Raw genomic sequence first — 20,557 nt, forward strand, 5'->3', positions numbered from 1 at the left:
CCGGCGAGCACATTGCATGCACCTTCCGTGCCATTTCTGCTGGAGCCGGCCGGCCGGAGCGGTCAATGCGAGCGTAGTTTCCTGCGCCCGCTGGACCGGAGGCCCGGCCGGGGAGCAATTCTCCCCGGCCGCCGGCGCGGGTCGCCGTCGTTGCCTGCGTGTTACGGCAGGCAGCAGGCACGTTGCGACGGTAGCCATCCAATCCAACACAAGCGACGTCGCGCTCGATCTCGATCGGACGCAGGGGCGCACCAGGCACCAGCTGTGCCTGTGGCTTTTGTTTTGGGGGCATCCTGATCCTACTCCTAGCTGACTTGAACAACCGCGCGGGAAGTCGCCGTTTTAAAATACTGCACCGCAGGTCAGCCGGACGCGTATAGATGACTTATTAGGCCTTGTTTAGTTCACCTCAAAACAAAAACTTTTCAAAATTCTCCATCGCATCGAATCTTGCGGCACATGCATAGAGCATTAAATATAGTTAAAAATAAAAACTAATTACATAGTTTGCTTGTAAATCGTGAGATAAATCTTTTGAATCTAGTTAGTCTATATTTAGACAATATTTACCACAAACAAACGAAAGTGTTACAGTGGTCGAAAACTTTTTATTTCGACAACTAAACAAGGCCTTAGATATAGGAGTATGTCGGTGCAAAACTAACGCCGCGAATTTTTTTAGCGCGGCTACTGTAGCACTTTCATTTATATTTGATAATTATCTAATTATAAACTAACTAGGCTTAAAAATTTATGTCGCAAATTATAAACAAATTATGCAATTAGTTTTTATTTTTATTTATATTTAATACTCTATATATAAGGATTTTGAAAATTTTTGGAAACTAAACAAACCGTAACTTGCTTGAAATGGCAAGAGATACGTAAATGCTAGCAGAGATATAGGTTTATCCTATGTGCTATTTTTAGTGCTATAGCTGCTGCTCATCTTCCAAGTTCTCAAAATAAGCTAAGGTTTATCCATGGTGAAGTTGCAAGTTTTTCTTTGTCACTAACTAACCTAAAAGGAAAAGTGAGGATAGAATCTTAATTAGAGTCCATTCAATTTTAGTTCATAGCAAATTTGGAAATATATATATATATATATATATATATATATATATATATATATATATATATATATATATATATATATATATGTGTGTGTGTGTGTGTGTGTGTGTGTGTGTGTGTGTGGACGTTGTATATTATACTCCATCCATACTTGAAATAGTTGACGTTCTAGGCAACCACCCAAACTTTGCAAAGCAGGGGAGGGAAATTTGACGCTACTGCCCCCCTGCTGTTGTGCCTGCATTCATTGCCTCTGCAGGCGTGCATGCCAGCGCCGCGCCATGGAGCCAACCACGCTCACTGCCCGCATTCATTTCCCGCATGCAAAAACGCGCTGGATGAAAAAAGTGTGCATGTGTGAGGCTTCGAACTGACGACCTCAAGCTCCACACCCCCACGAGCTCACCATATGAACTGGAAAGAGTGCACTCGTATCCTATTTAATAAGGGCAAAACAGGAAAATTACCCTCTAATTAATCACTCCTTGGTTACCACAATCATGTCCTAAACGTCAAGAATTTCGGGTATGGAGGGAGTAGTTATCAATGAGACATGCTATACCTCGCTTAAATGACTAAAAACAATGTGATTATTAGGCGGTTAAGCTTAGTCTGATGCCCCTCCATTGACTAACTGTCTTTTCTTCTCTATCTCCATTGTTCTTCTATGTGATAGTACATCTTGGCCTCTTTCCCCCATATACCGCCGCCGAGCCTTCGTTCTCAACGGTCTCCTAGCTGTCGCATCCATCCCTGCCAAGCTAACTCAAGCTATCCTCATGACTCCTCCAACCATGGCTGGCAATAGCCCAACCGCCCGACACACACCTATCTATCTAGTCAATCTGCCTCCATCCCTAGAGCCTCTAAGAGCAATTCTAGAATTTCTTTATATCCTTCTTTATTGATAGGAATAGACATTTCAGTAAAAAAATCCTCTAAAAACTTCTTTAATTTGATATTTGAATATTGTCATCATCTATTCTGACTTTTTCGCTAGCCAAAGATAAAAAACAAAGTTAGCTCTTTAGAGTGCATACTGTTAGAGGTTGAAAAATATAGAAAGTGAATTTTATTTAAATGATTTAGAGAGTAAGTTTAAGAAAAGCTCTTGGAGACAGCCACGGAGCGCAATAACAATAACTTCAACATGTTCAACATCATTGAAGTGTGCCAAGATTTCCAGGTGACTGAGATTGTGTATCGATATTCAAAGAATAAAGAACAGTTATCCTATTTTATACATCAATGTTCTTTTATTTTTATATATTGTGTTGACCGTGAGAGATAGAGAGAAAGATGTCCTAACTGTTTCTGAAGTGTGTTTTATAAAACATAAAAAACAATTAACTCTATTAGCATATCGGATTATATCTTCCATAAGCCAAAAACTAATTTTCAACACGCAAAAACCTTGACTATTTCCAGAAACGGACAGAACAGTATCCTGTGTTATCGTCGACTTTTTCTCTTTTGCTGCTTTGATGATTGATGTTTTCGTTCATGCTTCGCGACAAGCATGCATGACGTGGAAATTTCCAATCAGGATAACGGATAACTACTTCGTGTGAAGGTGGCAAGAGCATGCTGTTATTATATATATCATTACTAATAATGCCTAGCAATGTTTTCACTTCCTCACATGGGTTGGAAATGGACTATCCAACTCATGGGCCATGTATGGGTTCATAAACGATCAGCGCTTCTTGACAGGATCTAACTCATGTTTACAAATTTACTACAGCAAAGGGTTAGCAAGTAATCAGGCGTGTGAATATTTTCATGCAACAGATTGCCATTTTTACCACGACGCAGCTGACATCTTCAAAACACTACAGATAGAGAATTTCCGGTTTCAGTCCATGTATAGGCGCGTCGTCCGTAGCTCCAATTGTACAATCCTAGCATCAGCTTCTGCGTTCATATCTAAGAATAGTACTTCGGTTCAAGTCTTTTTTGAAGCCTACTTCCAGCCTTGTTCAGTTCAACTAAAAACCCAAATTTTTCAAGATTCTCCGTCACATCGAATCTTACGGCACATATATGAAGCATTAAATATAGATGAAAATAAAAATTAATTATACAGTTTGTCTGTAAACCACGAGATGAATCTTTTGAGTCTAGTTACTCCATGATTAGACAATGTTTGTCAAATAAAAATGAAAGTGCTACAGTATCTGAACCAAAAGTTTTTGCGAACTAAACAAGGCCGAATAGTGTGTAAACGCAGCTGTACCTGCTTATATACAGTTATCTATACTCCTGCACCTGCCCGGGACTTTCAGCAGCCCTGATTTCTTCTGAGATTGTCAACTTCCTTCATGGCAATCCTTTTTTTTACTCCTCCATGGCTAATTCAAGAGATCCCTTGTATACTTGTGGCCCCACATCTTAAAATAAAAACAAATCTGTTATGCAATCTGAATGAAGGTTCCACTGAAATACGAAGGAATGGATGTCGTGCTGTTTAAGTTGAACTACACAGTTTCTTGATTTCTTCTGAAGGGTGTCATTGACTCACTTGCTCGATCGGATGCAATGCATCCATCCATAGCAATAGTCAAACTGAAACCGGATGCATGCAGATTAAAATTTTCTCTTTAAAAAACAACACACATGTCCATTCTGGACGGCAAAGCATCTGTGGACAGTCAAGAAAGGCCAAGTGGCCGATCTGCGCAAACCCTGGCCTTGGAATAATCGCGCCAAGGCCCAAAAACAACATCTAGGGCTCATCTACGCCTTGTTTTGTTCTTTTTTTTTTGGTTAGAGTACTGTAGCATTTTCGTTTTTATTTGACAATTATTGTCCAATCATAGACTAACTAGATTTAAAAGATTCATCTCGCGATTTACAGATAAATTGTATATTAGTTTTTATTTTTGATTATATTTAATTCTCTATATATGTGCCGCAAAATTCGATGCGATGAAAAATCTTAAATTTTTTGTTTTTAAAGTCAACTGAACAAGGCCTTAATCGTCAGCAGATCACAGAGCACATGGTGGTCAATGGCCTAGCATCTCCGTCTCAAGGTGGAAAAAAGAAATGTCAACATCTCCGTACATTGTTTGGTAGAATTGCTAGTAACCATGTTATAATTTTTTGAAAAGAAATTGCTAGTAACCACATTGTTTGGTAGAATTGCTAGTAACTATAAAAGCATCTCTAAGAGTTAGCTAGCGAGGAAATTTCGTCAGAGATGAAATCAGAAGAGACAAATCGATGTCCTGATACGATACAGATATCGGAATGATATTGACAAATCTGACCTCTCATTAGCTTATATAGGGCCTGTTTGGTACAGCTCACAACAGCTTCATGAGCTGTTGTGAGCTATTTTTTTTTGCCAAACACTTATTTCCAAAACAGCTTCATGGTGAAGCTGTTTTTCATCTCCTCTCACAAAGATATAAGTTGGATAAAGCTGGAAAAAAGTAGTTTATTGCAGCTTCTCCCTCATTTCTCTCTCTCAACTATGCATGAAGTAGTTGGTGAAGCTATTTTGCCAAACACTTTTTCCAAAACAGCTCAGCTTCATCTAGAAAGTCACTCATGAAGCTATTTTCTAAAAAAACAGCTTTACTAGTGAAGTTGAGCTGTGCCAAACAAGCCCATAATTGTGCCAGCTGCTTTTAGCTACGGTCAACGGATCCCTTTCCATCGCCTTGTAAATTTAAGGCTTTGTTTTGTTCGTGGGTAAAAAGTTTTTGAGTGTATCGTATGTTTTATGGGATATTAGAGGGATATTCAGGTACTAATTAAAAACAAATTATATAACTCGTCTAGAACCACGATACAAATTTATTAGATTTAATTAATTTATCATTAGCACATATATGCTACTATAGCAATTATGATTAATCATGGTCTAATTAAACTTAAAAGATTCGTCTCTTGGTTTCTATACAAACTGTACAATTATTTAATATTTCATGGATGCGTCCAAATATTTGATAGAATAGAGCTTAAACTCTTTAGTGGATAAACAGGGCTTTAATGGGAGATTTCTGAATCATCGTCAGCTTAGCCTGCATCATAGACATGCGAGCGTCACAACTCACAAGGCTGAAACTTTCAGCAATCATCACTGACGCTGTCAGAGAGCGCGGCCGAGTGGGCTGACGGGAGCACGGCAGGCCGCGGCTGTGGCCGGACTGGATGTATGCCGATCCATTCGGGCTGGGTTTGGGCCTTAGGAAGGTTACGTGTCGAATCTATTTATCATTCAATAATATTTTTTTCTTATAAAAATTCAATGGATAATGTTTTATTATAGCTTTTCAGCTAAATGAGGCCATGTTTAGTTTTCAAAAAAATTTGTTTTAGGACACTGTAGTATTTTTCATTTTTATTTGATAAACATTATCCAATTATGGACTAACTATGCTCAAAAGATTCATCTCGCGATTTACAGACAAACCGTGCAATTAGTTTTTGTTTTCATCTATATTTAATGCTCCATGCATATGCTGCAAGATTTGATGTGACGAGAAATCTTAAAAAATTTTGGCTACTTTTTGGGAACTAAACAAGGACTGAATAGAAATTTCTGGGGTTTAATAAGACAACGTGTTTTCACAATATATAAGGCACAAACAAATCGAAATCCAAAACAAAACTATTTTAAACAAAAGATGCCAAAGAGCGCCACAGTTTGGAGCATCCCAGTCCTGTGCATTGGCAGCATTAAAGGCATGCTTTTGCCTCGGCTTTTGATGTGTCTTAGGCCTTGTTTAGTTTTCAAAAAATTTCAAGATTTTTTGTTACATAGAATTTTTAGACGCATTTATGGATCATTAAAAAAATAGATTAAAAATAGCTAATTGTACAGTTTAACTATAATTTGCGAGACGAATTTTTAAGCCTAGTTAGTCCGTAATTGAATAATAATTATAAAATACAAATGAAAGTGCTACAGTAAATACTCTTAGATTGTTGTTGTATTATTATTTAGACTATTTGGATATTTGACTCATTATAAATTATAAGATAAGAAACAAACAATTTTATAGGCCTATATATTCTTCTACTTGTACCCCTCAAATTAATAATTAGCATGTGTGCACACGATTAGATGAGGAGGCCGCGCGAGCTGGGCCTTGGGAGATGTTGGGCTGAGGCCGCGCTAGCTGGGCCTTGGGAGGCCTGTTTAGGTTGACCCATGAACCGTATCTGCTACCTTGATGGCCCTTTCCTTTTGGATGTGCGCCTGTGGGTTGCGTCGTTGCCGTGCAGGCCGTCCGGCAGTCATGTTCGGTTTGGAGTTTGGGCCACCGCAAAAACAAGCAGTCATGTCCGGCACACGCTTCTTCTTCTTCTTCTTCTTCTTCTCTCTCTCTCACGGCAACAACAGACAGATGCATGCATGGCCCCTTGACAATACTCCTAGTACGTACTGTACCAACAAACAGGTGTCCAGAGTCGAGTCCAGACTACTCACGCACAAGAATCTCCTCGCGCCGCGCCGAATCGTATCTTACCACATGGCAACAGCATGCATGCCGCACTGAAGAATCTCGCAGAACGGGCGTACCAGCTGCCGACTGCCGTGCTGGCAGGCTCACCTGCGCGCACCGGGCCCGGAGAGAGAGAGAGAGAGAGAGAGAGAGAGGCAGGCAGGGCACGCACCTCTCATGATTCCCATCTGCCGACCACGGCACCACCGCGCCCCCGCACGAGACGCCTCCTCCCATCCCATGAAACGCCCCCGGGGGCCGGACGGACCGGCTGTTCCATCGGCTGGGCTCCCTCCCCCGTCCCCGTACGTCCCGCGTCGTCTCCACGCATCGTGCACCGGCAGCCGGACGGCGCCAGGCCGAGGCACGGCGCCTCTGCCGATCGTGACAAGGAGTCCTCCTGGACCATCGCTGGTGCCTGCCTGTGCCTGTGCCTACCGGTGGTTGTCTGGTGGATGGTGACGTGCACTGACCCGACTGCGTCTCGCCTATCTTGTCTGCTTGCCTGTCTCACCACTGCACGAGTACAGTACGTAGTAGCGACGTTCTCGCCAGGACGCACTGTACTGTGTGTGCTGCGTCCGTACGTGTCCCGGGGCCGTCGTCCATCGTGATCGTGCCCATATTCATCCATCGTGTCGTGCCCATTCAAGTCAGGCTACCTGCCGGAGGGTTGGATTAGTGGCTAATCAACCCCGACCGTAGTACTAGTAGAGGTGTAATACGTGTCGAACAACGCGACGATGTGCCCTATCTAGATAGACCACCACCACGAAGCTGTCCGTGTCCTTTGACCCCGTGCAGTTGCTTCGCGCCATGCCCATCTTATCCGGCGCTGTACGTACGCTCGTCGCTCACGCCCCACGGACACGGGACTGGGCTGCCGCTGCACGTCTGCTCTGCAACTGCCTGCGACAGGGAGATGCGGTCGCTTGTGCTCATCCATCTATCGCCTCGCCTCGCCTCGCCTCACCTCGAGGTGGCCGCCGGGTCACGCTCGCGCCGCGCCGACGCACGCCGTTGCGTTTGCCTTGCCCTGCCTGCCGTGACGGGCGGTGGGCGTGTGGCCGGGGTCCGGGGGGAGACGGCCGCCCAAAAGCAGCACGTTAACCTCCTCGTGATGTCCTCGCCGTGCCCGTCTGCTGCCCGCGCACGCAACGTTGCCGTGGTCCATGTGACCATGCCCGTCCGTCCCGATCCCTCGCGAGGCGTGCCGTGACGGATCAGCATCAGCCGTGGCCGTGGGCACCAAGGACGCGCGCGCGCGGTGGCGCCGTGCGGTCCACCTGTCGCCGTCGGTCCGGTACACGGGAACGGCGAGGACGATGGTAGAGACGAGACGAGAAGAGACGGCGGGCTGCTAGCTGCTTTGCCCGTGCTACGCAAAGCAAGCCAAGGCGCACGGGGCCGTGCCATGGCGACCCCTTCCCGTCACTGTAGCGACGGGGGTTGGCACCGCACCGGCATCGGCATCATTCATGAACGTGGCCAGCGCGCGTCCAATCCGACAGCCATGTGGGGACGAGAAAGCAATCGGCCGTGCGATTCAGGCCGTGCGCGCGTGCATGCACCTCGCGAGTGCTCTCTTCTCTGCCTGCTGTGTGTGCCTGCCGCCCGGCCGGCTTGTGCAAGTGGCTGCCTCCGAGCTGTGCGTATCACGCATGGATGGATAGGTGCCTGGGCGCTGTGGTGGTGAGTGCGGGAGATGGAGCCCCCGCCGGCCTGCCACTCGCCAGAATCTCGCCGCCGTGTCCCCGGGGAGATCCACCCAAGGAAGGCATCGCATTCGCGTCACGCCGCCCCCGACCGGCCGGCCGGCCACCACCTCCACCTTCAACAGGGACAGCGCACGATGCCGCCAACGCTGTGTCCCGTCGGTTTTTTTTACGTGACACGAGGAACCACCGAATGCCACCAGGAAGTTCGTTGCCACACTGTTTTCACATAACAATAGCTACTTGAACAAAAAAAAAAAGAAAGAAAGAAACTCACAGATAGTATAGCGGCCCTGATACAAAGATCTTTGAAGAAAATGAATTTCAGACTCTACTTGAGAATTTTGATGAGTGACAATCCAGGCACAAACTTGATTCAGTGTGTGAATGAAGAAGATAATGATAGCAAACCGGCAGGTACCAAGAAAACAATATAGTAGAAAGGTGTAACTAAGCTTCTTCGGAATGGGAACTTATGGTCGATGTCCAATCAAACAAAAAGATCCAAGTACACTTCAGATCTGCCTCATTTCTATGTAGCTACAAGTCAAAATGATCGATACAGACATATGCAAGCCTCTTTTCATTTACCCCCGCTACTATCTAAAGTCGATATAGGATACATTCATGCTAGAGTACTGTATTTAATACACAAAAAATAAAAAATGTGAAACAGTGAGCAAGATAAATTAAACACCATCTTGTGATACATGAACCAAAAGACTCGCGCTTACACCAGCAAAAAAGGAAATCAAGATTACTTACTCATTATCCCCGAACTGCGATTGCATCCATATTTTGGATTACATCTCATCTTGTGGGTGCGCAGTTGTTACGTCCCTTTCCATGAGATGTGCCAACTGCTCAAGCTCCACCTTTGGCACCAGGTTTTGCCATTTTTTTCCCTTTAACTTGCCTGTAGTGCATCCAACATCTCCAGCACCTCACCTATTAACACTTCTATTTCACAGGAAGTAAAGGAAGTCTCCAACAATATTACATTCTGGCACTCAAACCATGGATAGAAGAGTTTCAAGGAAGCTTAAAACAATCTCCATACCCTCCAAGGCTCCAAAATAGCTTCAAACCCCAACTGCTTGTTAACTTAATAATACCACAAGGCTCAGGTGTCCCCATCATTATATTATATTGTACCAAAATCCAGCCTTTCCCACTTGAAGGATTTACCAGAATTAATCCGCAGCAAAGCTCGCATGAATACACAGACGCAGACGCAGACTGCTGCTATAGCAAGCATGGAATGGATATAAGGCCGAGCAAGCAATCCCCTTGATCGCACCGGCTGCCTTAGCACACCAGACTCCAAAATGGCACACTGGGAGCAAGATCTTATTTGCAACGCCTGAACCCCAGATTGTTTATGGTCACCAACATTCCCTAACTGATCCATACAAATTTCATCGCCATTAACTGTTATAGTAACCTGGTTGTTCTTCACGTCCACCAGCTTTTGTGCTACAAGCTCATTATAAGAATTATGATTCCTCAACTTGGCATATGTTTCAGGAGATTGGCCATCTTCGTCTAGAACTGACTGCCAACAGGTCAAACCAATCTGCAGCGATTTATGCAAAAATTAGGAGTATTGATGTGAAATAACTCAAAGCTAAACAGAAATTGAATTTCACCGAGCATACCTGTTGAGGATCATCTGTCAAGGCATCCACAATATCCTCTGCATTCTCAATGGATGCAGCAAGATGCAACGGAGTTAAACCACCAGGGCCAGGCAAATTTGGAAGGAAGGGGTAAACCTTGGAATTATCAGGGCAAATTACAACAAACTGTACAAGCAAATGCACCATGCTCCTACTCTTTCTTTTTACTGCTCTGTTCAGAAGATGAATCTCAGCCAGCATCTCCATTGTTTCCTTTGATAGTTCCTTGCTGACCAAGCTTCTCTTAGCAAGAATATCCAGAAGTGTTTTAGTAAGAGAGCACCAGTCACGCTCACTAGAGAACAGTAAAAGATATTTGAACCGTGCAGTTGAAAACTTAATCAAATCCAAATCAGACATATCAGATCTGGTGGACAATGTACAGGCAGAAGCCCTCTGAAAAAGCCAGCCAAGTTCATTAAGGAAGTGCAGAACTTGAACCCTTGTCTTTGACTGCCGAGAGTCATGAATCTGACCATCAGAAGGAACATCAAGAACCTGTGAATCCTCAAGCTCAACTTCTAGGTTTCTCAACTCCTGGCAAACACTTGAACTTGCAACAATCACAGGGAAGCTGTTACCCCTGAACCTGTTTTCCACCTGTAAATATCAAAAGTGACAGTGTTGATCATCTTCCAACACAAACAGCTAGTTTTCATAAAAGCATAGCATTTTAAATTTTACAAACCTCAATAAAGCAGCGTCCAAGAATAAGATCTGGTTGTCCTGGCAAGTCAAAGGTCTCAACACCTGAATCATCATATATGGTACCTGGATATGCTGAGCACAGAACTTCTTTGGATATGTACTTCCCTATACTTGTACAATGGATCCTGCATTGTCCAAAGTTCACAAGAAATCGTTAAGATGATGAAATCATTGTCATTCCAACAATAGTTACAACTCAAAACTTACTGTGTGCCAGGAATAGATAGATTGCGGCCTTTAAGAATGAGGGAAGTCTTCCGGCCACCAACAACAGCAATTGGTGACACAAAGGTCAATTCAGGGGTATTCCATGTTCTCCACGATTTCGATAAACGGGTCATTCCTGAATAAGACATAGCAAACATCAAAGAAAGCTCTCCAATGAGCTGGGGCACAAAATATATATATATATATATATATATATATATATATATATATATATATATATATATATATATATATATATATGGTGCCCAATTGACTAATTTGCACATACCCGCTTTATAAGATACCAACTGGGAGTCAGTTCGAACTAAAAACCTTCCTTTCCTCCAGAAATCCATATCAGAACTTTGAACTAATGAGTTTACTCTCTGGAGGAGATTTTCTTCAAGCTGCATTTACATCACAGAAAATTCAAAATGAGATATAGCAATTATAGTTGAGTTAATTATCTCATAATGTCCGGGTATCAGACTTACCTCATCCCATGCAATAGCCGCCATTGATAGGTACATGGATAGTACAATGCAACCAGGTCGAATGTATCCCTCCATTTCAGTAGGGCTGTGTTTGAGCCAATTTACTATCTGCTCAAGATAAGAAAGGGGTACATTTAAATCACAGTCATAGGAAACAGGGTAGAACATGTTGCAATGTATCTTGCTAAAATAAGCAAATGATCATACATCGTCACGAAGGTTCCCAGGTATTGTGCTAGGTTCCTTGCCAAACAGCTTGAAAATAATCCTACCAGTCCGATCCTGTAAAATGGCAAATCAAGATAATTTAGGTGCAAGGTTAATATGGTAACAGGTTTGGAAAGGTTGTGAAAAAATGGATTTGCAAGCTTCACATAAAGACTACCTGTCCATCTGAGTTCGAGGTTGAAGGTGAATGGTCTGAACAAGATGTTGAAGCATAGCAGGACTGGTAACCAGGATTTGGCGGCGATCCATTCTCGACGGGGCGTTCTGAATCCTTGAAGAGATCAAGTGGTGGTGCACACCATGCCTGGCTTGTGCTAACTTCACCCATTGTAGCATCTTCCCCATAATCTGTAATATGAGGGTGTCGAACCTCTTCATCAACCGAATGTATGGGGAAAAACTTGCGGGTTATTGGCGGAGAGGATGAAGGAGATCTCTCATCCAGAGGATTACTACTCTCAGAAGATAAGTACTTATTCACCGAGTCCATCTTAGGTGGGATATCCGCCTCAGTGCTGCCAAACAGCTGCAGTGACAAGTATGGTCTGGTTTCTTGTTCTATCTGCTTGTATATATGAGGTCGGCTCTCGTGAGTGCTGTTGCTTCTCATGAAACCAGCAGCAGGAAAATCTCGGGTTGGTTTATCATGTGAATTCACAACAGTTGCTGGCTCGGTTGAATGGCTCTTGCTCTTGTTATTACCACTGCTGTCACTGCTCCCTTGGGACTGAGATGTATTTGTCTCAGGTGTCGAAGTTGCAAGGCCAGTTGAAAAAACTCCTAGCAAGTCCATGGTTGATGGCACAGTTTGCTTGTCAATTCCGTTGGTCGTCTTCTCCACAGAATCCTGCCGTTGCTCTTGTTGCTCTTGCGAAGCATTCAAATCAACGACTTCTGATGGAGGAGACTTCGCCGCAGAGGTCGTGTTGTTCAATGAATTTATTTTGCTTATAATTTCAACCAGATTTTGTTTATCTGGTATGGGAGGGATGCTAGGCACTTTACCAACATTAGAACCTGTAATTGTAGAAAACAAATTCCACTATGCTGGTTAGAATAAAAAAGTCCTGAAACAATATATTGAGTATGGAGTGTTAGTAGTTAGTACCTTGCAAACGCGCAATCACTGTAATTAGATTGACAATATCTTGTGTCCTATTTGCTGCATTTTCTTGGTTCCCAGGTAGCAGCAACTGAGAAGCAACATCTGTTGGCTGGGTTTTTCTTCTTCGCCGGTTGTGGCCAGCAAGCCTACGCCGGCAGCTCCTCTTACCCTCATCAAACTCCGCGAGTGGGTGAAATCTAAACGATTGACCAGAAGAACCAACTTATTAGTAACTAAAACTCCCACAGCCTACACCAACACCGGCCGTGACCGCACCATGAATCCATGATAGGGAAACATCTCTCTGGCCCAGCAAGCACACACACGCCATATCAACCGATCAAATCACAAAAAAAATAGACTGCTAGCAGTAGCATCACAACAACAAATCTCAGTTTCCTGCAGTTACTATCATTTACCTACTACACTGCTGGCAGAAGCGCTGCGCCTGGTTGGCGACGACCGCCTTGGTGGTCTTGCTGTGGGTCTCGCAGACCTTGTGCCTCCGGTGATAATCCTTGGCGCTGGTCAGATCCGCTCGGCAGTCATCCACCTGGCACATCGGGTAGCCCGCGCCTCCGTTGGCAGCCCCACCGCCGCCCGATCCTCCCCCAGCGCTGCCCGGCGATCCGGACCGCACGCGCTTGCTCGGCCTAACCACCGGCTCCTGCCCCGCCGAAGCCGAAGCAGGAGGCGGGGACGGCGACGACGACGCCGCGGGAGCCGTCGGGCTGGCGTCCATCGGCGTCGCGGCGTCTTCTCGCAGACCGAGCTGCAGGTTCAGCGCGCCGTTTCCCCCGGCGGTCCCCTGGCGCTGCGCCTCAGCCGCCTTGGCTGATGGCTGGGGCTGCTGGCCACCGGCGAGGCGGAGCGCATCGGAGGACGGCCTGGCGGTGAGGGCGCGGCTGTCCCAGTCCCACAGCCTGGGGTTCCAGTTCCCGGCGGCGGCCTCCGCGGGCGCCACGGCGGCGCCGGCGGCGGCAGGCCACGGGTGGCCGCGCTTCTTCGCGGCGGCGGCGTGGGGAGGCATCGGCTGGATCTGGTGGAGGAAGAGCGGAGGGGCCACTTGCGGCCCCACCTCCCTCTGCATCGCTCCTCAAGGTCTCCGGGTCTCCCAACTCAGCCGCAACCACCGATCCACCTCTAGACGGATCTGCAGATGAGGTCAAACCGATGAGCGGCGCACCAGCAGGAGACACGAGAGGCGCCGGACGAGCAGCTGAGCAGCTGCGGAGAAAGATTCCAGTTACTACCTCCCGACGCGCAAGTCTTCGGTGCAAGTCGTCACGTCACCTCGCCGCCTCTTTACTCCTCCAAAAATAGGTCGAGAGCAGAAAATATCCCTTCCCTGCCCGCCCAGCTTGAGTAGTTCTGGAATCGAGCCCGGAGGTTAGGGGTGAAGTGGAGGAGGAAGAGGAATGGGCTGCCCGCGCCGCCTGATGGCGTGGTGCGGCGCTGGAAGGAAGGAAGGAAGGAAGTCGTGCGTGTGAGGGTGAGGGGAGGGGGAAGAAGCCGCGGGGAATCGAGCGGAGAGACGGCCAGCGCAAAGCGGGGCGAGGAAGAGGACCTCCCGCGTGGGTAGCGTCCTGGCGCGGCAAGAGGGGGGCGGCCGGGCGGGTGGCGTGCGCCGCGCGCGTGGACGGGCGAACGGACGGATGGCAGGTGCGCGTAATTAGCCACCGGGCGCGAGGGTGGGACGGGGAGGAGGAGCAAATCGGAGGGCGCGGTGGGTGGTGGTGCCGCCGGCCCCACCCCACGGCGGGGGACGACGGACGGGGAGGCCGGCCGTACGGGGGGGCGGGTGGTGGGGGCGGCCGGAGCGAGACGACTGCGAGCGAGAGCGATCGGCACCGGGCACGCGTACCCGTGGTACGAGCCCACCACCACCACTCGTGCTCGTACCGCTGCCCCCCGCGGCGTGCACCGTGCAGTGCAGCTCCCCTGGCTCTGGCACTCTGGCTGGCCTGACACCCACCCCCAGCGGTGCCGTGGCGATGCGTGCGCGCCTGCCTTGCTGCTTTGCCCTGCTTTTTTTTTAACCGTACGGCCTGGCCTGACCTGGCCTGGGCGTGTGGGGCGCTGCCGCGTCAAAATGGACTCGGGATCCTCTGTCGTCGTCGTACGACGGTGCCCCCCTCTGCGTGCCTGCCACATGCATTATTGTATAGGAGTACGTGTGCTGTAACCATATTTACCACATGCTCTCTCTTTTTCACTCCTATTATTATACCACCTCCGCAACGCTTTGGATCATCAGGAGAGTCGTCGAAATATGCACATAATAGCGTTGCAAAGAAGTCACATCCATTTCAGCCCAAACTTCCTCCGTCTTAAAAAAGAACATATAATTTTAGCGTTCAAATCTTATCTCAAAAAAACATTTAACTTTAGAGTTAAAGTTCACCTTTTTCAATGGGACCAACCAATTAAAAATATCCCTATATAACTAAAAACTACTACCATACATGAGAAGAACATTCTAAAAGATAACCAATTCTTGAATGATAGAGATGGGATAAATGTATAATTTTACACTATGCTAATCTAACCTTGAAAGGAGAGATTTACATGCTTTATGGAACGAAGGGAGCACAATTATTATTGCACATCAAGAACAGATATGTACTGTACGCAGCAACGAAAAAGTATGTACTCCTATTGTTTTTATTTGTAACATGAGATGTTTGAACAAAAGCAGATATTACACCTATAAATAAAGTCTGCCTCAAACATTTGTTAGAGCACAACTTTTTTAGGATTTCATACCTACTCATAAACTAAAGTTGATTCTTTTATAACAATATTATGATTGTATTTTTTCCCATGATGTAGAGAGAGTACTCGGTACATATGCCGGATGCCACTAAGAATTGAATTGACGAATCCATGAGTGTGGGGTTGGCTTCACTAATCACTACCACTACTACTAAGGATGTGGGGGAAGACATGTGTTCCCAAACTTCTAGTGTGAAGGAGTTTTAATGTACCACACTTGGTGAATCTATTTGTGGAGCCTCACAATGCCTTAAGTTTTGCGAGTTTACAAACAACCTTAAAAAATATAGCCTTTACGAGTTTGTGGACAAACTCGTATGACATCCTTGATAAGTGACTTAAAAGGGAGGGATACCACCCTTTTCGACAAAACTGAAGGATGGAGGAGTTGAGCTTCGGTATGTTAACCCTAGTTTGTTTAGAAGATTTTTGCATCAAAACTTCAGTGTGTATAGTTTTCTATTTCTTAGATATTATCCGTTGTTCTATTCTTTGCAATATTTTTTGTAATCACCTTTTTGGAAAGCATTTTCTAACTCCGTATACTAATCAAGGGTTTTTTTGGCATGCACGATGAAGTAAAATTTTGCATGTTGTGCTAATTTGTAAAATTATACGTTCAATAAGTATGTGTCTAATAACTACCAAGACGACTAAACCATAATATATATAATACCTTTCTCTTGTTACCAAAGACATATTGGAACAAAACAATAAGTTTTAAACGCAAGTTAAAAGAGGGAAAGGAAACTAAAAAGATTACATAATTGGTTCTACCTTCATGTAGATGGTGAAAGGACCTAATACCTTCTTCTTCTTATACACGTCTGCACTATTAGAAGATCTCTAACAGTTTGTTAAATCTACTCTTGATCTTTTTGCTCGACAATTGGCATGATGGAAAGAAATTCCACTCCAACCGTTAATTATTCTAACTTTCAATCAGTGAGTTATTTCGTTCGGTGTCAACTACTTTAGCAAATAATAAAAACGAACCATTGGTGTAATGTATTTTTTAGTACCTAATAACCTTTTGGAAAGGTTTACAAACCAGATTTTTAGATACTACTCTATCGTTTTCTAAATTATAATTTGTTTTGGATTTTTTAATATACATATATTGTTGCTTATGTACATATAACAAATAACTAGATGCATAGTACTTACATATTTTAAAAAAAACTAAAATAATTTATAATTAAAAATGGAGATGATATTAAAGATGCTCGTATATGGTCGTGGAGCATGTGCCCTCTCTCACTCTCCCACTTGTGTTGCCCTGTTGGGTGATCATCAACCTCACCACGGTTGTCCCATCCCTAACCTACATGTTTACCTCTTTGACCTAATCAGTCCACTCTTCGTGGAAGAGATTTCTTCCAGCAAAAATCCTTCAGCTACATATAATATATGCTTTATTATCGAGCATATGTTGTTGGTCTACACGACTAGACATGATATCGACATGGCAATACACGATGCTCGTTGCGTCACTACACCCCGACCCCGTAGCAAATAGCATCCTCCCAAGCTGCAACGGTGCCGTCGGAATAAATGGATGGAGCGGTACTGTTCACGAACATTAGTTGAATTTTTCACCTGGGAAAGCTGAGGCCTTGTTCAGTTCCGAAAAATTTTTAGATTTCGATACTGTAGCATTTTCGTTTTTATTTGACAAATATTATCCAATTATGGATTAACTAGGCTTACAAGATTCATCTCGTGATTTCCAGTTAAACTGTGTGATTAGTTTTTGTTTTTGTCTATATTTAATGTTTTATCAAGATTCGATGACATGGAATCTTGAAAACTTTTTAGATTTCGGGGTGTACTAAACAAGGCCTGAAATTTTTTTTTCACCTGGGGAAAAAAAATTTCGCTCAGGCAGAGCAGCTGACTGAGAAGGTCGTGGTGCTGGGCAGGGGCAGAACGGGTATACAGAAATGGAGGCCGTGGGTAGGAGGAGGAGCGACGGGGACGGTGGCGGGCCCCGCGTGAGGCCTCAATTATTTGTCCTCTCGGAGGAATCCTTTTCCCCGCGGCGGGCTCGCCGATGTCGCCACGGTGCGGCGTCCTCATCCCGTGCAGGAGCAGGTGCAGATGCAGGCGTCCGTCCACGACGACTGCCCCGCGGCGCCGGCCTCTCGTCCTCGTCCTCGTCCTCGCTTCGCTTTTCTCCGGTCCGCGTCCCGGCGCCCACGGGATCCCGGACGATCCAGCCCCCAGGGGTGGGCGTCCGGAGTCCGGACCCTGCCGCGTGTCACGGACGGAGTGGCCGTGGGGGCTCGCGTAGTGTGGAGGGAACTGGGAAGGATGGAGCGAGGACATGGTAGAGCAAGTGTAATAAATGACTAAAAGTTGCGCCTAATCTAGCCAATATTTGGTCAATGTGGTTGGTTTTACAATTCGGCCTTGTTTAGTCGTAATTTTTTTTTTGCAAAATAGATAGTGTAATACTTTCATTTATATTTGATAAATATTATTCAACTATAGACTAGCTAGGCTCAAAAGATTCGTCTCGCAAATTACGAGCAAACGGTATAGTTAGTTATTTTTTAATCTATATTTAATATTTTATGCATCTACCGCAAGATTTGATGGGATGAGAAATATTACAAAATTTCTCAAGAACTAAACAAGACAACTCTCTCTTTTGGATTTTTTTTATCAGTCTTGGTTATCTTAGCCTTACTACGCCCGTTAATAATACTAATACACGGGTTCACTAAAACATCTTAATCCAAGTCAGAGGATTTTGATTTAAATCACCAAAACTGCTTACAATTAGGAACCGATGGAGTATTATTATTATATTATATATATAATTAAAACCCTGGGGAAGTAGGCGATGTCTGGTTGGCCAAACAAAATGCATGGTATGCACATTTCTATTCCTGAAAATTTAAATTTAGTCTCTATCAGCGGTGGGACAATTATTGGCAAATTGTGCCATGTGCTAAGATGTCATGGTTAGCCTTGAAAGCTAACCCCGAGATCATCCCAAAGAGAGGAATGCGTAACGGAGCCAACACTCCCCAGCTAATACGTGTAGTTTGCCTATACGCCAAAAGGAACACTTTTGGCCACATACAGTATCGCCCATGCCCATCAATCCATCATTACGCCAGAACCAGCGCTCGTGTCTGAAAGTTTGGCATCAATATCAGGATTCGGCTTCCCCGTCTTGCCAGGATAGTAAATATTTTTCGATGATATTCATGTTTGACAGAGATTGTTAGGCCTTGTTTAGTTCAACTCGAAATTAAAAAACTTTTCAAGATTCCCCGTTACATCAAATCTTGTAGCACATGCATGAAACACTAAATATAGATGAAAATAAAAACTAATTGCACAGTTTGTCTGTAATTTATGAGACGAATCTTTTAAACCTAATTAGTCTATAGTTAGACAATAATTATCAAATACAAATGAAAATGTTACAATGTCAAAACCCAAAATCTTTTAACAACTAAACCAGGACTATACTTATTTTCCTACTGGCTAGCAGTAGCTCAGAACATGGTTTCCCATTTGTTTGTCACATGACACGTCCTAGACTCGTAGGAAGTAAAAGTTTGGATCCCGAAAATAGTATTTTATTACAGGGTTAAAGACAGCTTGAAAAATAGTTACGCATAATATATGGTACTTAATAAAAAAGAAAAAAAAGTACGTAGGTAGTTCTTCACAAATAACTATTATTCTTTTTTTTTTGCGCAGGATACTTTCCTATTATTCATACATTTATATTTAGGGGGTGTTTAGTTCCCATTTTTTCACAAAAAAATTTAGGTTTTGGTCCATCATTTTGCAAAATGGAACTAAACACCATGCAAAAATTTTGGCAAAAAGATAGTTATTCTTCATTTTGGATTTTGGCCTAAAGAGGCCAAAAAAACCCAAAATGAGCCTCAAGAGGCTTCATGACAACAATAAATTCTGTATTTTGGATGGAACTAAACATGATCCTGAAAATTTTGGCATTTTACATTTCATCACTCCAAAAATTTTGACAAAAAGGCAGTTATTCTTCATTTTGGATTTTGGCCTCAAAAGGCAAAAAAAAAAACCAAAAGAGCCTCAAGAGGCACTCATGAGTCATGAGGGGAATAAATTCTGCATTTTAGATGGAACTAAACATGACTCTGAAAATTTTGGCATTTTGCATTTCATCATTCCAAAGTAGTTAACATTTTGTATTTTGCATTCTATGGAAACTAAACACCCCCTTACACTTTTTATGTAAGCAGTTAAGCTGTTTTATTTTTTAATTTTGTATAAGCTAGCAAGTCAGACTAAGTACACTATTATGTCCTAATTGAATACTATCAATGATAATGTAAATAAAGATATAACAATGTTTCAATCAAGAAATAATTAAAGACACCCGTACGTGCGCGGACGCAGACGTATACCCTTAAAATTCACCAACTCAGGATGTGAGCAGTGAGCCCAAGCACGGAAAAGAACGAAGAAAACCGACCCGGCATACAGGTACGTTTTCGTCATTTTGCACCGATTCTTTTCTTCTCTCCCGGGCAGGGCAGGGCAGGACAGCCCCTGGCTTTTGTAAATTGAGAGAAATTGTGTAGGTGGATCGCATCTTGCAATTGGAGAGGCCGGCGGTGGATCGGAATGTGCTCCGCTGCCGAAGCCGGACGTGACAGATGCGATCGCGACGGGATTTTAATAACAAACCACCATTAGCGCCGGTTATTTACCACCAGTTTACCGCTGCCCTAGTGCCCTGTCAGTCTCAGCTGCCCCGAAGAAGAAGGTGAAAAATCGGATTTTTCCCAGTGACTCTGGAAGAGCTGTCCGGCATCACCTCATTCGCGCCTGGTGCTGTACAGATGGGGGAAGATGGCAACAGTAACCTGACAACAGCTCCTTACCGAAACTGATCGAGCACAGTTCAAGCAACAGCACACAAAAAAGTGGAAACAAAAAATTCTCCTGTTTTTCAGACAACTGAATTGACAATTCCTAGCAAAGCGCATGGTGTAACAATAGCTTTTAAAAAGTTGCAATAAAACTCTAATCTAACCAAAAAAAAATCATTTGGAGTAGTATCTACCTGCTATCGTGTTGTAAGCATAATAAAGCAGGGGCA

General features: G+C 44.4%; 2 protein-coding genes across 2 annotated transcripts; both read right to left on the minus strand.

The window, feature by feature from the left end:
• LOC8057899 (squamosa promoter-binding-like protein 15) lies at positions 8,686-14,200 on the minus strand. Its single transcript, XM_021464491.1, has 11 exons — positions 13,923-14,200; positions 13,089-13,822; positions 12,673-12,866; positions 11,722-12,581; positions 11,544-11,618; positions 11,337-11,444; positions 11,132-11,249; positions 10,843-10,978; positions 10,616-10,760; positions 9,907-10,527; positions 8,686-9,824 (listed from the first exon to the last, which is right to left on the minus strand). Exons 2-11 carry the CDS (start codon positions 13,757-13,759, stop codon positions 9,393-9,395), a joined length of 3,360 nt encoding a protein of 1,119 aa, XP_021320166.1. The 5' UTR covers positions 13,760-13,822; positions 13,923-14,200; the 3' UTR covers positions 8,686-9,392.
• Positions 13,975-17,772, minus strand: LOC110437323 (serine/arginine repetitive matrix protein 1-like). Its single transcript, XM_021465738.1, has 2 exons — positions 17,305-17,772; positions 13,975-14,814 (listed from the first exon to the last, which is right to left on the minus strand). The coding sequence occupies exons 1-2, from the start codon at positions 17,770-17,772 to the stop codon at positions 13,975-13,977; spliced, it is 1,308 nt and encodes a 435-aa protein (XP_021321413.1).

This window comes from Sorghum bicolor, chromosome 7 (assembly GCF_000003195.3).
Source record: "Sorghum bicolor cultivar BTx623 chromosome 7, Sorghum_bicolor_NCBIv3, whole genome shotgun sequence".
Taxonomy (NCBI): Eukaryota; Viridiplantae; Streptophyta; class Magnoliopsida; order Poales; family Poaceae; genus Sorghum; species Sorghum bicolor.